This window comes from Erythrolamprus reginae, chromosome Z (genome assembly GCF_031021105.1).
Source record: "Erythrolamprus reginae isolate rEryReg1 chromosome Z, rEryReg1.hap1, whole genome shotgun sequence".
Taxonomy (NCBI): domain Eukaryota; kingdom Metazoa; phylum Chordata; class Lepidosauria; order Squamata; family Dipsadidae; genus Erythrolamprus; species Erythrolamprus reginae.
The window spans coordinates 97,636,614-97,654,442 of NC_091963.1; the positions used below are offsets into that span (position 1 = coordinate 97,636,614).

At 38.7% G+C, this 17,829-nt stretch overlaps 1 protein-coding gene across 7 annotated transcripts in view; it reads left to right on the plus strand.

The window, feature by feature from the left end:
• Positions 1-17,829, plus strand: part of ANKRD17 (ankyrin repeat domain 17) — a 133,808-nt gene that overhangs the window by 44,685 nt on the left and 71,294 nt on the right. For all 7 annotated transcript variants that reach the window (XM_070726723.1, XM_070726724.1, XM_070726721.1 and 4 more), the window contains exons 5-9: positions 6,043-6,190; positions 14,192-14,425; positions 15,427-15,521; positions 16,669-16,906; positions 17,567-17,758. In XM_070726723.1, the coding sequence (XP_070582824.1) occupies positions 6,043-6,190; positions 14,192-14,425; positions 15,427-15,521; positions 16,669-16,906; positions 17,567-17,758 (907 nt within the window). The remainder of the gene's footprint in view (positions 1-6,042; positions 6,191-14,191; positions 14,426-15,426; positions 15,522-16,668; positions 16,907-17,566; positions 17,759-17,829) is intronic.

Here is a 17,829-nt window from a genome sequence, read left to right on the forward strand (position 1 = left end):
TACATGAGGCAAGAAACGGTCCCATAGGTAATCTGATCCTAAGTCATGTAGGGCTTTATATGTAACAACCAACACTTTAAATTGTGTCCGGAGACTAATCGGAAGCCAATGCAGCTCATTGAGTGTTGACGAGACAGAGCATACCTAGGAAGGCTCATGACAGCTCGCACGGCTGCATTTTGGATGGACTGCAGTCTCCGAACATTCTTTAAAGGTAGCGCCATGTAGAGAGTGTTGCAGTAGTTGAACCTGAAGGTGATGAGGGCATGAATTAAGGAGAGACTCCCTGTCCAAATAAAGCCGTAACTGTTGCACCAGGTGGACCTGGGCAAATGCCCTCCTTGCCACAGCTGAGAGATGTTATTCTAAATTCAGCTGTGGATCAAGAGGGACTCCCAAGTTGTGGACCTTCCCAGAGGGGATCAAAGATCCCCCCCCCCCTTAGGGTGATGGCTGGACAGATAGTAGTGTCCTTGGTACACCTAGCTCCTACATTATTGTTTCTTCTATATCTGCTTTTTCACTCTGAACAATTACTTCAACTCCTTGACTAAGTCAGCTTGGAAATGAATGGATTTTATATTCTAGAAAGGTCTATGAAACAAGTCCAAGTAACAGGGAATATGCTTTTAGCCTTTTTCTACTGCAAAAGATGCTCATGCACATGAAGATTTAATCTATAGTAGTTCCATTGCTAACCAGAATTTCCATCATGAAACAAGGTGGTTGTAAAGCACATTACGTAGCAACCACAACCCAGGTACTCCCTTTAACCATTAACCAAATTCTACTAGTCATTAGCTGAAGACCATAGATTCTTGGTTATTCCAGGCCTGATTCGTCCCAGCCTCAAGTCTGAGTAATAGAGCACTCAAAAAATATGGTTTTAAAATAAAATGTTTTTGTATTTTAATAGTAAGCTGGAAATTCCAATTTACTTGTAGTGCTAAACAATAACTAAATATATAAGTGCACTGATTGATTGATTCCTGCTGATAAATGCAGTGTGGTAGCATATAGCAGAACATGTTCATTCAATTAGATAAAACTAGATATTGAAAGACTTTGCATTAGTATTGCATGTTGCATTTATTATTCCCATCAATGTAAAATAAAGAGAATATATATGTTCAAAAAGATTTATAAGGTAAACTAATTTATCTTTTAAAATTTAAGGTATTGGCATGATATTAATCTTTAAAATTCTAACAATTGAGTATCTGATCGATAGCCTCTCCCATTATGATTCTGTTTTACTAATAAAATTTGCAAGAGAATATTTTTGAAGGTGCTTCTGGATCAAACCTTTCATTCTGGAAGATGGCAAAGAATACTGGACAACAAAGTTTTTTCTTCCTGAACACTTTTAGGTGTATCTTACAGAATTTTATTTTTGCAATTTTTCTATATACATGACATTTGCGGAACAGGTATAGTTTGGGTATGCCTAGTCATGCTTAAGCTGATGGGTGCTGTCTAGAAAGACCAGGTCCCGTTGCCTAAACAATGTCGTTTGGCGGGATGCAGGAGAAGAGCCTTCTCTCTGGTGGCCCCGACCCTCTGGAACCAGCTCCCCCCAGATATCAGAGTTGCCCCCACCCTCCTTGCCTTTCGTAAGCTCCTTAAAACCCATCTCTGTCGTCAGGCATGGGGGAATTGAAATTTTCCCTTCCCCCTAGGCTTATAGAATTTATACATGGTATGCTTGTATGTATGATTGATTCTTTAAATGGGGGTTTTAAAGATTATTTTTAATATTAGATTTGTTACATTGTCTTTTTTATTGTTGTTAGCCGCCCCGAGTCTTCGGAGAGGGGCGGCATACAAATCTAATAAATTATTATTATTATAGGGTGATTGAAATGTCTCCAGTGTCAGAAGAACAGTGAAGGGTTCAGATTTGTGCCAAGTACAATTTAAACCTAAAAATGCACCATGACTGGAGTTTTTCAGTGATTGGTGATCAATGCAAGGCATGGTTTCTTCGCATTTGTGCTGCAAGCTACACTATTGCATTTAGAACTTGGCTCAGAGAAGTTCAGAAGTCATTGCCATTTGCTAGTTTGTCTGCTAAAATAAGACATCAATTAAATACCTAGACCAATGCCACATGACAACAGTGTGCCAGTACCAAAACTACCAAAGTAATAGAACTTAGATGAACTAGATGATGATGAAGCACTAGTCAGACACAGGCACTCACAATGATCTGAAGTTTGAATTGGTTATGTCTGGTGAGCCTCCTCTCATAACACAATCACAATTAAATGACCTGGCCAGATTTAGGTTTGCGCAAGTGCTGTTCTTACATATGTGAATGAGACAGTTGTGTAAGAGAATCACATTATATTAAAAAGAAATTTGCCACTCTGAAAGACTGCAGTTCCAGACCAGAAGAATGTGGCGCATAAACCAAGATTGTTCTGCCCCAGAGCAAACTAGATATTCTGTTGTCTCCCTTGCTGCCTCCTGACTCTCAGTGCGTAGTCCTGAACAAGGAAACATTCTGTCCACAAGTAGAATTCAACAAACTTTACTTGCAGAAGGATTCATTAAAAGCAACAACTTGGCTATTGCTCCGGACTGACTAACTAGAATAAAGATAGTTGCTGGCTGTTGTCTTCATAGACTTCTTGATATTTCTGCTTCTGTTCTGTAGCATCTGGATTCTCCAATGTTCTGTGAAAAGAGTAATTCACTCGTTTAAAATTATGATGCTAGCCCTTGCTTGCAAAGGAAGAGAACTAACAATGGAGGCCAATCATGGCTTATAAGCCAATGCCCTAGATCCTGACATTCTCTTAAAGAGACAGGTGCCCAAATCTTCTTCCCAGAATCTAATACACTGATAAACTACACTGCAGAGCTGCAGCCATGTAGGAAAATGCCACTGAAGGCATGACAAAGATGTTTTTGCCTCTGCTTCACCTAAAACTTGAACTGTTGAAAAAATTTGTTAGTGATAAACAAGATTAGGGTTTTTGTTATTTGATACAAATGCTTCCAAGAATAATTGATATCAAGCTTAAGGAAGACATTTGGTGGTCCGCAGATCAAGTATATCCTCATTGACACGCAGTTTAAAGGTATGTTAGTGGAGCCAGAGTAAATAACCTTGAAAGCATTCAAAGATGTGTTAGGAATTTTTTTTGACAACTAAAATCCCAAACTATATTCATCTGATTGAATCTTACAGTATACAAGACCATAAAATGCATAATGTCACTGAAGATTCATTTTCTACATTGACACTTGGATGTCTCTCCTGCAAATCTAGGTAATGAACATAGTGAAAGCTTTGACCAGGACATTGCCACAATGCAAAAATTGTATCATGGCAAATGGAATCAATTGATCCTGGCTGACTTGTTAAATATTGCAGCAAGTTGCATAGAACAGTGAATACAAACATAAAATAGCAGCAAAACCATATGGAAATCACACAGGGTGAAAAATTGATACATTATGCCACTAAATACATTATTTTTTAAATTAAAAGTTATTTATTAAAAGTTAATTATTAAATTCCTATGTGATACATTTTCTATTATATAATTCTGAAATTATATTTGTGTTCCGCTTGAAAGGGTCTACCATAATTACCACAAGTTAAGGAAAACTTTTGAAAAATTGTTGGTAGTTGTGTCTTTTGTTGCTTTCAGATTATGGAATGCACATCCTTAGGAGCAGCATTTGGGCTCCTACTTAGTTTTGCATTGGAGTTTGGTGGCATCAACAAGACCAACAATTATATTAATCTTTTATGACCATATCTTATTTGCAATTAGAACGTTTATGGATTCAGAAATTTAGGTTTTTTGTTATAGGTAATCCCTGATTTTCAAGTGAAGTGAGTTGCACCAAATTTTATAATCTTTTTTATCAGGATCATTATAAAACCTGTCTTCTTCCATTGATTTGGGTTGTTGGCAGTCCCTTGGAAAAATTATCACAATTATCATAAATTGTTATCCTGAGATATTCTAATCATCATAAATACATATTGGTTGCCAACCACCCAAATTTTGATCACATCATTGCAGAATGCTGCAAAGAGTATTAGAACGAAGCCAGTGAATGGTTGAATGATTATTAAAAGAAATGGTTGTAAGTCAATCACTACATGTATTAATTCTAACTTTTGTTTTCAACATTCTGAATTTTTAAAAAAGTATCTTTAGTTCCCCTATAAAAAGATGGGGTCTAACTTGACTAATTAAATAACATTTTTGACGCCTGAGGTCCCAAATTGTGACTGGGCTTCTTCGCATACAATATGTTTACTAGGATACTAAGATATCTAATTAAACTGTTGTTTGACCTTTTCCCCTTACGATGCTAATGCAGAAGGCAGATTTCTAGTGAAGGCTACTCTGAATCATAATTTCATATTTTTTTTTTCTTTTTTAAAAAAGGAGTCACCTTGATCTTGCTACATCAAGGTGATACTCTAATTATAGTCATAATTCATTTTACAGAGTACTGCCTTTTTAATCTATGTAATCTAATAAGTATGTAATTTCAGATTGTTTTTGCAACATCAACTCTAATTGGGAAAAAACATATGGTAATGTGATTGGAGGGGGAAAAAACCTTGCACTTTCAGAAACCTTGTGGAGGAGAGAAGATATTTCTGTCTCCTTTCCTCAGGAATAATATCCACAACAATCTGCTGCAGCCTACATATAAAATTGAAATTTCCTGTGATATTTGCTCAAAAAAAGGCCCCAAGCAAGCAACTCTGGTCAGCATAAAACATATGTGTACAGGGATACTGCTAAGCTTCCCATGTATAACAAATACTTTCTAGCTTTCCTATCTGGTCATCAGGTTTTCCATATATCTGGAACGAGTCCTGGAGATGTATGTGTTCCTTAACCAATGCATGTATGGAGGATAGATTCTAATATTTTCTTTTTGTATTGCAAAAATACTAATGCAGCTGATATTGTCATATGATATTGATAGATCAGATTAAGAAACAGATACTGTATGGATCTAAACGGTCCTTCAATCTGCTACAGTGTAATTGAATGATTATTGATGGATGATATCTGCAAATAAGGTGCCCTATTTGAGCATGCACACAGAAGAAATGAGGCATAGCAAGCATAAATGTATACATATTCTATTGTAAACCACAATTCAATATCTTGTTCTCAGTGTTGAGTATTATGCAAGAGATGTAGTTGTTTAAGATAGTTTACTTTTTTAATGGAAAGAGAATGGATTGATGAATGACACTTGAACTAAAACTATGTAACATGACTCATTGACATTTCTAGGTAGGTAGGTTTAGGAATACTAGTCCTGTTCAGCCAGCTTAATGATTTAAATTTCTTCTTGGTTTCCACCTGGTATAGAGAGTGAGTTGGTCCACTTAAGTGTCTTTTTATCCATGGAGGAATCTGATTTTTCCAAAAAAAGAAAGGAAAAAAACCTCCACAGATAAAGGAGAGACTGCATTTCAGAGATGGATTGTGGTGGAGGCTGATAAAAGAAAAACGTGGTTAGCATGTTTTTCCCAATTTCCTATGCCTAACAATTTTGTAGTGCTCCTTTCCCTATTAACCAGTATTTAAGGACAAAATATTTCCCCCCTTTTCTAGTAAATATAGTAATTCCCTTTCTACTCTTATAATGGCCTAAAGGCACAGTAGGCATACTCTGAATAGAATCTGAATTTTTGCCTGGCAGAAATAAAAAAGAAATGAGTCATTAATTCATCAAATCATGGAATAAACAATAAAATTTCATATATTGTTTTCAAATGAAATATTTCTTTTTGTTTTGTATTGTTGTCCTTAAGAAGTAAAACCTGAAACTGCAGTTTTCTATCTTGGAACATATTGTGGGTTGTGCATTGTTAGCTAAATAATGCATAATTAGAAATGCAATCATAATCATATGTTAATGATGCTACATTATGTTTAGAAATATTTTAAATTACAAGACAGAGCAAGCAATAAGGATTACATAACTAGATAACAGATTTACTCTCTTTTTATGCTAATTATCAGTTTTTGTTTTCTGTGTCAACAGGTCCTCCTAGCAATGCATGCAAACGTTGAAGACAGAGGTATCAAGGGAGATATAACACCTTTAATGGCTGCTGCTAATGGAGGCCATGTCAAAATTGTTAAATTGCTGCTAGCTCATGGTGCTGATGTCAATGCACAATCTTCAACAGGTAAATATTAATATAAAGATGTAGAGTAGGGCTGTTAAATTGCTGACCTATGGCCTAGATGTGTCCTGCCGCTAGGCACACACACACCCAGTTTAGCAAAGGGGGGGAAAGTGCCGATACATCACATGTCACCTCTATGGTGACATGGTTTGACAACCCTGATGCAGAGGGAATGTAGAGAATTTGTAACTCTCTTACACTCTTAAAATATAGAATAATTTGTATGCAGATTTATTTTAATACCACTTTAGAAAAATAATGCATTTTTGCAGAGATTAACATGTAAGGCAGTGAAAACTGAAATATTGATACAGTTAAGCAAGGGTAGTTTATAATTCACTTAAATAAGTTTTCTTTGTGAACATTATATAAAGATCTTGTCTGATTCTTTAAAATTTCTTAACATTTTGAACATTTGTGTGATTTGACTAGGTATATTGTTTCTGTGCTGTGCTTTGGATTCAATTCAAAAATTGAGGTGCTGGTATGCGTATGGAGCATCTCCTAAGAACAGCTGTGTTTTAAGAGGTGCACAGCTGCAGCTGCTGGACCATCCTTGAAAAAGACAACTGTCTTTAGGAGTTGCAGGCAGGTGCTATATATATGTTCATGGACACGTTAAAGAACCATTTTGGGATTACATCCTAATTATTAATCCTTGAATTTGAAACTACATTGGTTTGGGTCACCTCCACCTATAAAGGTGACAACAACAAAAATTGTGTCACCTGCTAGCATTAAGCTTTTCATGAAGGTTGAATCACTTCTCACAGGCCTATTAATTGAAAAGAACATACTGTATTTTTCGGAGTATAAGACACACCTTTTTCCTCCCTAAAAGAAGCTGAAAAGTTGGGTGTGTGTTACACTTTGAATGTAGCTTTTTTCAAAACTTTTTTTAAAGCCCGAACTAGGTCCTAATGATCTTTCCAGCTCTTAACTTGCAGGTTATTTCATTGTCACTCTTTCCAAAGAAAGCTTTTCCAGCCCTAAGTCTTTGCAGGCTTTTTTTTATTGCTCTCTTTGCTCCGAATAAGTTTCTTTCCAGCTGTAGCAAGGTTCCCAGCCAGTAAGATCTGGGAAATACGACTTTAGTAACCAAATAGTTAATGCATGGAACTCACTACCTGACTTTGTAGTATCATCACCCAAACCCCAAAACTTTACCCTTATATCCACTGTTGATCTCACCTGATTACTAAGAGGTCAGTAAAGGGCGTGCATAAGTGCACCAGTGTGCCTACTGTCCCCTGTCCTAATGTTTCTCTCTTACTAGTATCATGTATATAAACATTGTTATGTCTTTGTATACTACCAATACATACTTGACCAAATAAATAAATAAAATAAATTGTTACTCTCTCTGAATAAGGTTTTTTTAAGCCCTAACCAGGGGATAAAATAATAATGTGCTGATCAGACTAAGGACTAGTCAGATGAATACCTGGTAGGCAAATTCCCCCCCCCCCCCCATTTTCCTAAACTAAGGTGCATCTTATACTCTGGAAAATATGGTAACTTCAGTACTTTCCGAGATAGAGAATAAAAGATGTTCATCCATCCATCCATCCATCCATCCATGATAAGGTCTCTGACTATTCTCCAGTTACCTTGAGAATAATAATTCAAAACCAAGAAACCACTAAGTTAGCATTCCCTTTTCAATAAACCTGTAACAATTAGTTTTTAATTAAGCAATTATTCCAGATTTTGGGGAGGGCCATTACCATCTCCTTCATTTTTGTGAAATAAATTTTTTTTTGTTCTCTTCACTTCTTTTTTGGGGGTGGGGGGGTGGGGAGAAAACCAATTCTCAAAGATGACAGACAGGAGGGGAAGGATTAGAAGCACTAAGGCATTGGCTTTGACCTTAAGTGTACTGTCAACCTTCCTTAGAAAAGCTATGGGTGTATATACTGGTACTATGGCAGAGATGTCAACCAGTGGGTTGGCTGTGTCATGTGCCCTCCCCAGCTCCACGAAGGGAAAAAAAACTTCATGAAATGTCACATGATGGCAATGTCATATCACAAGTTTGTACTACGCACAAACTCGTACTATGGTCTCCTGAAATAGTATTTTTCCTTATGCTTTTTTTATATCAACTATGATCCTATCTTTGTTAATATTGCTGATTGCCATCAGTTTTTCTCCACTTGTCTCCATTTGTAGTATGGATTGATCTTCTAGAATAACAAGCTCTTAGCCACTGGCCTATTTATGCACATAGTGATTGAATTAAAACTTGAAAGGAGTTTAGTTTTCAGTACTTGGCAAGTTTGGTACTTATGACTCAGTATTTTAATCTCTGAGGAAACAATTACAGGAACTGCAACCATATTATAATTACTGAAGCATTTACACCACTTCTCTAGGAGCTCAGAATATATATTGGCTATATATTGGTGTACTGAAATCACCAATAATGAAATTAGTATGCAATAAAAATGAAACCTCATAACAAGTTTAGTGCAACACGCCTGCTTAAAAATAGCAAGTTTAAAACGTGTTCTGAATGATTCAAGATAGTATTTCTTGGCAGAGTTTTTCTACAACAATTAGATGATTTATCAAGGAATGTGACCAGGTGAAACTTAATTCAGAGATTATTTGACCATGCTCAAACACTCTCCACTAAATCAGTTTTAAAAAGGCATGACATCATTGACATAGTTATGTATATCACCAACTCCCCCCCTCCCCCCAAATTCATGTGGGAATTTGAATGGTATGCATGTGTGTTGCTTGGATTGTTTGTGGGTTTTTAACTGGGGTTTATCATTTTAAATATTTATATTTGACTTTTTAAAATTCCATTTGTATTTTTTATATTATTGTAAGCCGCCCTGAGTCCTTCAGGATTGGGCAGCATAGAAGTTGAATTAAATAAATAAATAAATAAACAAATAAACAAACAAATAAATAAATAAACGTAGTTTTCTTGGCAACAGTATAGAAATGATCTATGGTTGTCTTTTCCCTCACTTTTAAAACTTTCCAGTATACAGTGATCCCCCGTTTATTGCGTCCCCAACCATTGCGAACAGGGTACTTCGCGATTTTTCAACCCGGAAGTCAAAATACCATCTACGCATGCGTGCGTTTTTTCTATGGGCACGCATGCGTAGATGGCAACCGGGAGATCAGCTGCTGGGTGGCTTTCCTGGGTCTTCCCCCTCTTGCTGGCGTCAGCGAGGAGTTTCCCCACCACCCACGCAAACTCCTCGCTGCCGCCCGCCCTTCGCCCGCCCACGCCGTTCATTCTCGCCGCTTTCGAGCTGAGTCCTGAAGCGAATTCGCTCCCGGACTCAGCTCGAAAGCGCCGAGAGACAGCGCCAAGGAACGGGCCTGTCCACGCTGTCTCTCGGCGCTTTCGAGCTGAGTCCGGGAGCGAATTCGCTCCCGGACTCAGCTCGAAAGCGCCGAGAGACAGCGCCAAGGAACGGGCCTGTCCACGCTGTCTCTCGGCGCTTTCGAGCTGAGTCCGGGAGCGAGTTCGCTCCCGGACTCAGCTCGAAAGCGCCGAGAGACAGCGCCAAGGAACGGGCCTGTCCACGCTGTCTCTCGGCGCTTTCGAGCTGAGTCCGGGAGCGAGTTCGCTCCCGGACTCAGCTCGAAAGCGCCGAGAGACAGCGCCAAGGAACGGGCCTGTCCACGCTGTCTCTCGGCGCTTTCGAGCTGAGTCCGGGAGCGAGTTCGCTCCCGGACTCAGCTCGAAAGCGCCGAGAGACAGCGCCCCCCGGACCCCCAACCCGGGTTTGGGGGGCTGCTAGGAAGCCCCCCATGCCGGCGGCAAACAGCCGCGCCGCCCCCAATCTTCGGCTCCTCGCTAGCGCTGTGGGAGTAAAAACACCATCTGCACATGCGCAGATGGTGTTTTTACTTCCGCATCGCTACTTGGCGAAAACCCGCTCGTTGCGGGGGCTCCTGGAACGGAACCCTCGCAACGAGCGGGGGATCACTGTAATTATATAATTTAGGATATTGTGATGGCCTTCCATCCAGAATCTAATTAGAATTAAATCTTAGGATTTAATATCACTCCAGTTGAGTTAAATGCCCTTCAAACCATTGTCCACAGACATTACATTTTTATGTGTATGTCACAGGTTCTTTTTAAACTCTACTCATTTTGATTGACTCAAATTCAAAAGACAATTGGATATTTATACTTCCCTATAAGTGTTGGGGAAATATTTTATTTTGAAAGAAATATCAAAAGTGAAACACACAAATATATATGTGCAAGTTCTATGTCTATTTTCTTACGCTATATACCATTTGTATTACTATTTGTATAAAGTGCTCTCTATATTACCATATTTTTCACTCCATAAGATGCTTGTGACCATAAGTTGCACTTAAGTTTAGAGGAGGAAAACAAGAAAAAAAGTGCCTCCCAGCATTCATCCGGTATTCATTGGGCTACCATCCTTGCAGTATATACCAAACAGTAAACCGCCTGCCTCCTCCATGTCTACCGCCTCCACCAGGGAACACTGGAGCCTTCGCCTCCAAGCAACTGATTGGCGGTCGGATCGCCTTCTGGAATACCGCCGGTCAGCTGTTCCAGGCAACAGGGATCGCTGCTTCTGTTCCTTGCTGCCTATCTCCCATATTTGCTCCATAAGACACACAGGCATTTCCACCCTCTTTGGGGAGGAAAAAAAGTTTCTTATGGAACAAAAAATACAGTATATACCTAGCAGCCTGCTCTTCCCCAGTATACATCCAGTTATGTCCCATACGCATCAGTGAGCTTGACATAGCTTTTCTGGGTGGGGCTTTAAAAAGCTCAGTTTAGTCTCATTATATACTCTTTGTGATGAGTATGATTTTATTATACTGTCAGCATAAAATGGGTACAATTTTATAATAATGCCATCACAATCTAACATTAGCACAATAATGCTAATGTTTTTATCTTAAAAATTCTGATAAACTTTTTATTACTGAGCTTTTAATGACAAGGTTGGTAATGGTAACTCTAAAAACAATATTTTATAAATGTGTAGTCACGTGTTAATAGTAATTAAAATAATTTTTAAAATAATATGAAATACAAAAGGATTAAGTAAGGTGTGTGTGTATGTGTGTGTATGTATGTGCATACATATAAATTTAATCATGTGTGTGTGTTTGTGTATGTTTGTGTGTGTGTATACACACCTGTGTGCACATATACTTTTAATTATTAAACTTATATGCTACTCTTCTTACTTACTTAATTTGGGCAGCTTCAGAGTTCCTTTAGTTTGTTCCTCAAGTTCATTGAAGATCTAGTGCCAATATTTATAGTATTTATTTAAGTCAGCTTACTTGCTAAAATCTCTCTGTATTAGTTCATTTTAATGGGGTCCATTTGACAATTTCCTGAGGCAGATACATAAAGTTAATACAGTGGTACCTCAAGATACGAACCCCTCGTCTTACGAACAACTCGTGATACGAACCCGGGGTTCAGAAAAATTTTGCCTCTTCTTACGAACTTTTTTCGAGTTACGAACCGGCGTTCGGAGACTGCTGGGAAGCAGCGCGGCTGTTTTAAAAGGTGACAGCCGGGCGGCGGGGCTTCCCAGAAGCCTCCCGAACGCCGGTTCGTAACTCGAACAAAGTTCGTAAGAAGAGGCAAAATTTTGCTGAACCCCGGGTTCGGTTCGGGAGGTTGCTGGGAAGCCTTTTAAAACAGCCGCGTGGCTTCCCAGCTGTCTCCTGAAGGCGAACGCCAAAGCAGAACTTCCGCATTCGGCTTCGGGAGACAGCTGGGAAGCGGCGCGGGTGTTTTAAAAGGTCGCAGCCGGCCTGGGGGGCTTGCCAGCACCCCCCCGAACCCGGGTTCGGGGTTCGGGGGGTTGCTGGGAAGCCCCCCAGGCCGGCTGTCACCTTTTAAAACAGCCGCGCGGCTTCCCAGCAGTCGCCGAAAGCCGTTTTTTTGCGGGGGGTTTTTTGGTTGCACGGATTAATTGACTTTACATTGTTTCCTATGGGAAACAATGTTTCGTCTTACGAACCTTTCGTCTTACGAACCTCCTCCTTGCACCAATTAAGTTCGTATCATGAGGTATTACTGTATATTCAGAGAAACTTGGGAGCCATTGAAACAATGTCCCATATTTTTTGCTATTATAAGAATATTCATTGAGAGTAGTTTCACTTTCAAATAAAATATCAGGATAGCAATATGAGTTATATTTGTAAATCAGACCAATTGGATTGGCACACATGGCATCTTTAGTGTTCGGACTTTTTCCTGCCTTTCCTGTCAAAATGGCTTCCAAGCAGATTTTTGGAAACCTGTTGGCAGAAGCTTTAAGATATATTTGCCCAGATTATCAAAAATTGCCTCCTTTTCTACTCTGTTACTAGAGCAGTTTTTGAAACAAAAGTTACACTACTTAAATATAGAGCTGAAATGATCAAAAGGCTTCTCATACAAACTTTTGTAATCCAAATGATGATCAAGTGTGGTTTATTCATGAATGTTGGACTAATAATAGGAAAAATAGATTTAAATAGCTTTGGGTTGATCTAACTCAGACAATTTCACAGTTTATTGTTGTAAAAAGGGGGAGCAAGGGCTATGCTTAGTTTGGCATTTCTAAAGGAAATATTCAGGATCAGTAATGGGCAGCCCAAAATTTTACTGACACAATGTGGGTGTGGTTTAATGGTCATGTGACTAGGTAGGAGTGGCTTGCTGGCCATGTGACCAGGTGGGAGTAGCTTGAACGATCATCATTGTTCAAGTGAACTGTTAAGGTGACAATTTGCTTCGCGTTTTCCGCACTCTCCTTCCTGGGTTGTCCCCTGCCTCAAGCTGGATAGCTAGGCGAACGGGTACCAATCAGCTGTTGAGAAAAGAATGGGGAGGAAAAGGGCCCCCTGCAACTCCTGCCACTGCTGGTCTCCCTGCTGCTTTCCGCGAAGGAGGAGGAGGACGGGAGTGGGGGATTTAAAAATACCAGAAAGCCGAGGGAGAGTTACAAGGTTATTATTGCTACATGATACCTTTTCATCTCAGGTGGGGACAAGAGGAAAAAGACCGCAGCCCAGACCACTTTGGCGCGGCGTGGCTCTCCTTTTTTTCCCTGCTGATGCTGCTCCATGCATTTTTCTTCTTTTCTCCTTCCTGACCTCGGGAGGTTGCTGCATGAGGCTGGAGGGGAGCCAGGCAGGAGAGTGGGAAGCTCGTCTGAGGCCAGGAAGGAGGAAAGAGGAAAAAAGTGAGGAGCACAGATGCAGCAGCACGGAAAAAAAGGAGAGCCCTGCCGAGACTTGTAATCCCAGAAGTGACTGCCACTGGTTAGCTTGAGCTGGGCACGCAGCTTCATTTCTGCCGGTGGAACAATATTCCACCCCATCCTGCCTGCTGCCCACCCCTGCTCAGGATGTACATCTTTCAAATAAATGCATTTAGGGGAAGTAATAATCCTTTTGTATTATAGATGCAAGATAAATATTGTGAGATTATTTGCCCAGAATGTAGAATTATAGAATAACATAGTTGGACATGATTTTAAAGATTTTTTAATCTAACTCCCAACTCAGACAGGAGACTTCGTTCCATTCTGAATGAATGGCTGCCAATCACTTCTTAAAACTTCCAGTAACAGAGCATTCATAACTTCTGGAGGCAGGCCATTTTACTGATTAATTGTTCTAATTATCAGGAAAGTTCTACTTAATTCTAGGTTGTTTCTCTTTTTGATAAGCTTAACTCGGTTACATCTTGTCCTGCTTTTGGTTACTTTGGAAAATAGGTTGACCCTCTTTTCTCAATGACAACTCCTCAAAATTGGAAGACTGCTACCATATCATCCTAGTCCTCCTCATTAGACTAAACATACTCAGTTCCCAGTTATTTTATATAGATCAATTATTTAAGGCTTTGACAGACAAATTGAATTTAGGATTTATTATACGGTACTAAATAACATATATGTATATGTAAATGTTTGCAATATAAATGGATATCTGAATTATTATTATTTTTCTAAATAGGTAATACAGCACTCACCTATGCTTGTGCTGGAGGCTATGTAGATGTTGTGAAGGGCCTATTAGAATCAGGTGCTAGTATTGAAGACCATAATGAAAACGGCCACACTCCTCTTATGGAGGCAGGGAGTGCTGGACATGTCGAAGTTGCCAGAGTTCTATTAGAAAATGGTGCTGGAATCAATACGCATTCTAATGAATTTAAGGAGAGTGCGCTTACGCTGGCTTGCTATAAAGGTAAAATATTGTAATCTATCAATAATTAACCATGTTCAATAGAAATTGTAAAGAACTTGCATATCCTGCTAAATATTATTTATTAAGATTGAATTTGATTATTTGTTCTGTTTTTCTTCCAATTAATAAATTGAATAATACCGTACATGCAATTTTTATTTTAAATAATATTAAACTCTACATATATTTATCTTTGTTGGGATGGTGTTAGTCTAATGCTTATGGAAAGAATACTTACATTTCAAACATTCAGTATTAGAATTTATAGCTAAATAAAATACAAGAAAACTTTTATTGAATATATTTTAATGGATAGAGATGGTATCAAATATATACATTGCTTTAGCTGTGGATGTGATTTGCATTTCTCAGAACTAGAAATTTATTGAAACAATGAAAGACTTACAAAATCAATTAGAATTACTTGATCAGATTTGCTGTTGAAAGCTATAAGATAACACAGTGGAAACAGGGTTTTTTTTTCTCCTTAAACACTGTCCAGCATTATGTTCTTTAAAAAAAAAGAAATTCAAAGAACCCTTTTGGATTTTTGAACCACTTTTATTATTGTCCTGAGAATTTTTCAATTCTATTTTTTTTAAATATAATTTTCATATTCAACTTGAAAGTCAGTTTCTTTGTCAGTGTCTTTCCCCCTCATTGTGAGGAAATGTTTCTGGGTTATCTGTTTTCTGGAGCCCTATAAGAGTTTGTATTTGAGAGCATACATTAAAATAGCTGTGCCTTTTCAAAAGCCCTGCTTTTCTCAATCATTGGAGACCCAGACTGAAACATTTTTATTTTATTATATGGTCTTCCAAGTAGAAGCATAAATTAATGCTAATGAAATAATTAAAATAGATTTTCCATGCAGGTTTTGAGAATTCTTCCCCTTTTTTTGGTTATTTAGATTGTATTTTGGTATCTTTGGTGAATATGCAATTATGAGCTGAAATTTTGAGTGGATTATGATCTTCAGGATTCAGTTTTTTCTCTTTTAGGCCATTTAGAAATGGTGAGGTTTTTGCTGGAAGCTGGTGCAGATCAGGAACATAAAACAGATGAAATGCATACTGCATTAATGGAGGCATGCATGGTAAGAATCATCAAAAGTAAGCCAAATATATAAAATTTGGTTTAATTATTTGGGTAGCTTTACAATTTAAAAAAGTAATGCAATAATTTACTTGGTGAAAAGGCAACTAAGTTGCATGTAGCCCTCTGAGCTATGCTGGGAGCAAAACCTACCCTCTTTTTAAATAGTTGGAATAAAAGAATAAATTAAGTCATTAAACCACAAGGCAGACATTTTTTCCAATTAAAAGTTTAAAAATATTCCTCTTGAAAAGCTCATTTATTTTCATTGGGGTTGGCTTTTCTAAGAGATATAATGAGAATCTTTGCAGAGTTTTAAGAGACTTAATTGGTTTCTTTTAAAAAAATGGACCAATTTTTTAGTGTTTCTTCAAACAATCTTGATTATCATAAGAATATTCCCCACTTGTTTACTACGAAAGCATAGTCTTTCTTTCTTCCCCTGTGTACCTCAAATATATTAAAGCAGAGATGTCAAATTTAATTTCATTGAGGACTGCAACAGGGTTGTGTTTGATCTCAGAGGTCCAGGATGGGCATGGCCAATGGGGGCATGGCCAGCTTGATGTCACTCATGTTGGCGCCTGTGGCAGCCTGAATGTTTTGCCAGCAAAAACAGGCTTCCAAGTTCCATTTTCAGTTGTGATGGTCTCCTGCAACTCTCTGCCAGCAAAAACAGAGGAGTCCCCCCCCCCCCCTGAGTTCCATTTTTGCTGGCAGAGGCACCGTGGGCTGGTCCTTCGCTGTTTCCAGGTGGTACTGCAGGCCAAACCTAAGCACCTCATGAGCTGGAACTGGCCTAAAGGCCTTGAATTTGATGCCCCTGTTCTAAAGTGTTCTGTTAGCATCTAGAATAAATGTATGATGCAAAAACAACAAGAAGTCCCTTCAGGCATGTGTATTTCATTTTAACTCACAAATTTTCTGGAGCAGCATTTTTATCCAGCTTTTATATATGGTACTTATTATACTTGGGATTAATGGCTAGTAACCTTGATGGCACCATTACTTCTTAAGGCATTTTATAGAAAATTAGTGAGCTCCCTTGCTTGGCTATTGTGAGCACAGTCCACCGTACTAGATAAGCCAGGGTCTGATCCAACAGGTTTCTTTCTGCATTCATACATACTTCTATTTTTGCTTTCTAGGATGGACATGTAGAAGTTGCTCGTTTACTCCTTGATAGTGGGGCTCAAGTAAACATGCCTGCTGATTCCTTTGAATCCCCATTGACTTTAGCAGCCTGTGGTGGACATGTAGAGCTGGCTACGTTATTAATTGAGAGAGGGGCAAACCTAGAGGAAGTAAATGATGAAGGATATACACCATTAATGGAAGCTGCCCGAGAGGGTCACGAGGAGATGGTAGAATTGCTTCTTGGTCAAGGTATAACTATATCAATTGTATAGCTTTATGTCTCATCCTGTGGTGAGTTAAGTGATTCCGTGACTTCCCTCTTGCAGTGCCTACAGGCATTTAGGGGTTGGATGGGGAGCCACAAGTTGAAACTGAATACTGGCAAGATCAGGTGGCTCTGGTTTGGAGCTCTTTGGCCCATGCAGAATTGCCACCTTTGGTCTTGGACAGAATGGCACTGACCGAAACAGACCCTGTGTGTAATCTAGGGGTTCTCAAAGAACAGTAGCAGTGGTGGCCAGGAAGATCTTTGCACAACTGCAGGTTATGCACCAGTTACGCCTTTTCCTGGATCAACAATCCCTTCTTATGGTCATTCATGCCCTAGTCACCTCTTATCTTGACTATTTAATCAGATGGCTATGACGATCGTAAAAATTGTCATAAGTCACTTTGTGCCATTATAACTTTGATTGGTCCTTAGACAAATCGTAAGTCGAGGATTACCTGTAGTGGTAAGAAATTTATGTCTGTTGATTTTTATCATTGTTAATACTAATGGTACTTGTAAACAATGTTAAGCATAATTATTATTGGTAACTTAAAAAAAGACTTAACACAGTATATCCATGCTAGTTTAAAGAACTATTTCGAAACCTTAATTTATATTTATGTATTTCTGTTTTCAAGGAGCTAACATCAACGCTCAGACAGAAGAGACCCAAGAAACTGCCTTAACTTTAGCATGCTGTGGTGGTTTTTTGGAAGTAACTGACATCCTAATCAAAGCAGGAGCTGATATAGAACTTGGCTGTTCAACACCATTAATGGAAGCTGCTCAGGAGGGTCACTTGGAGCTAGTTAAATATTTATTAGCTGCAGGTATGGCATTAATCTCTGAGCATTTATTGTTTCAGATTCAAGCTGAACATTTTAATAAAGACTTGCTATCT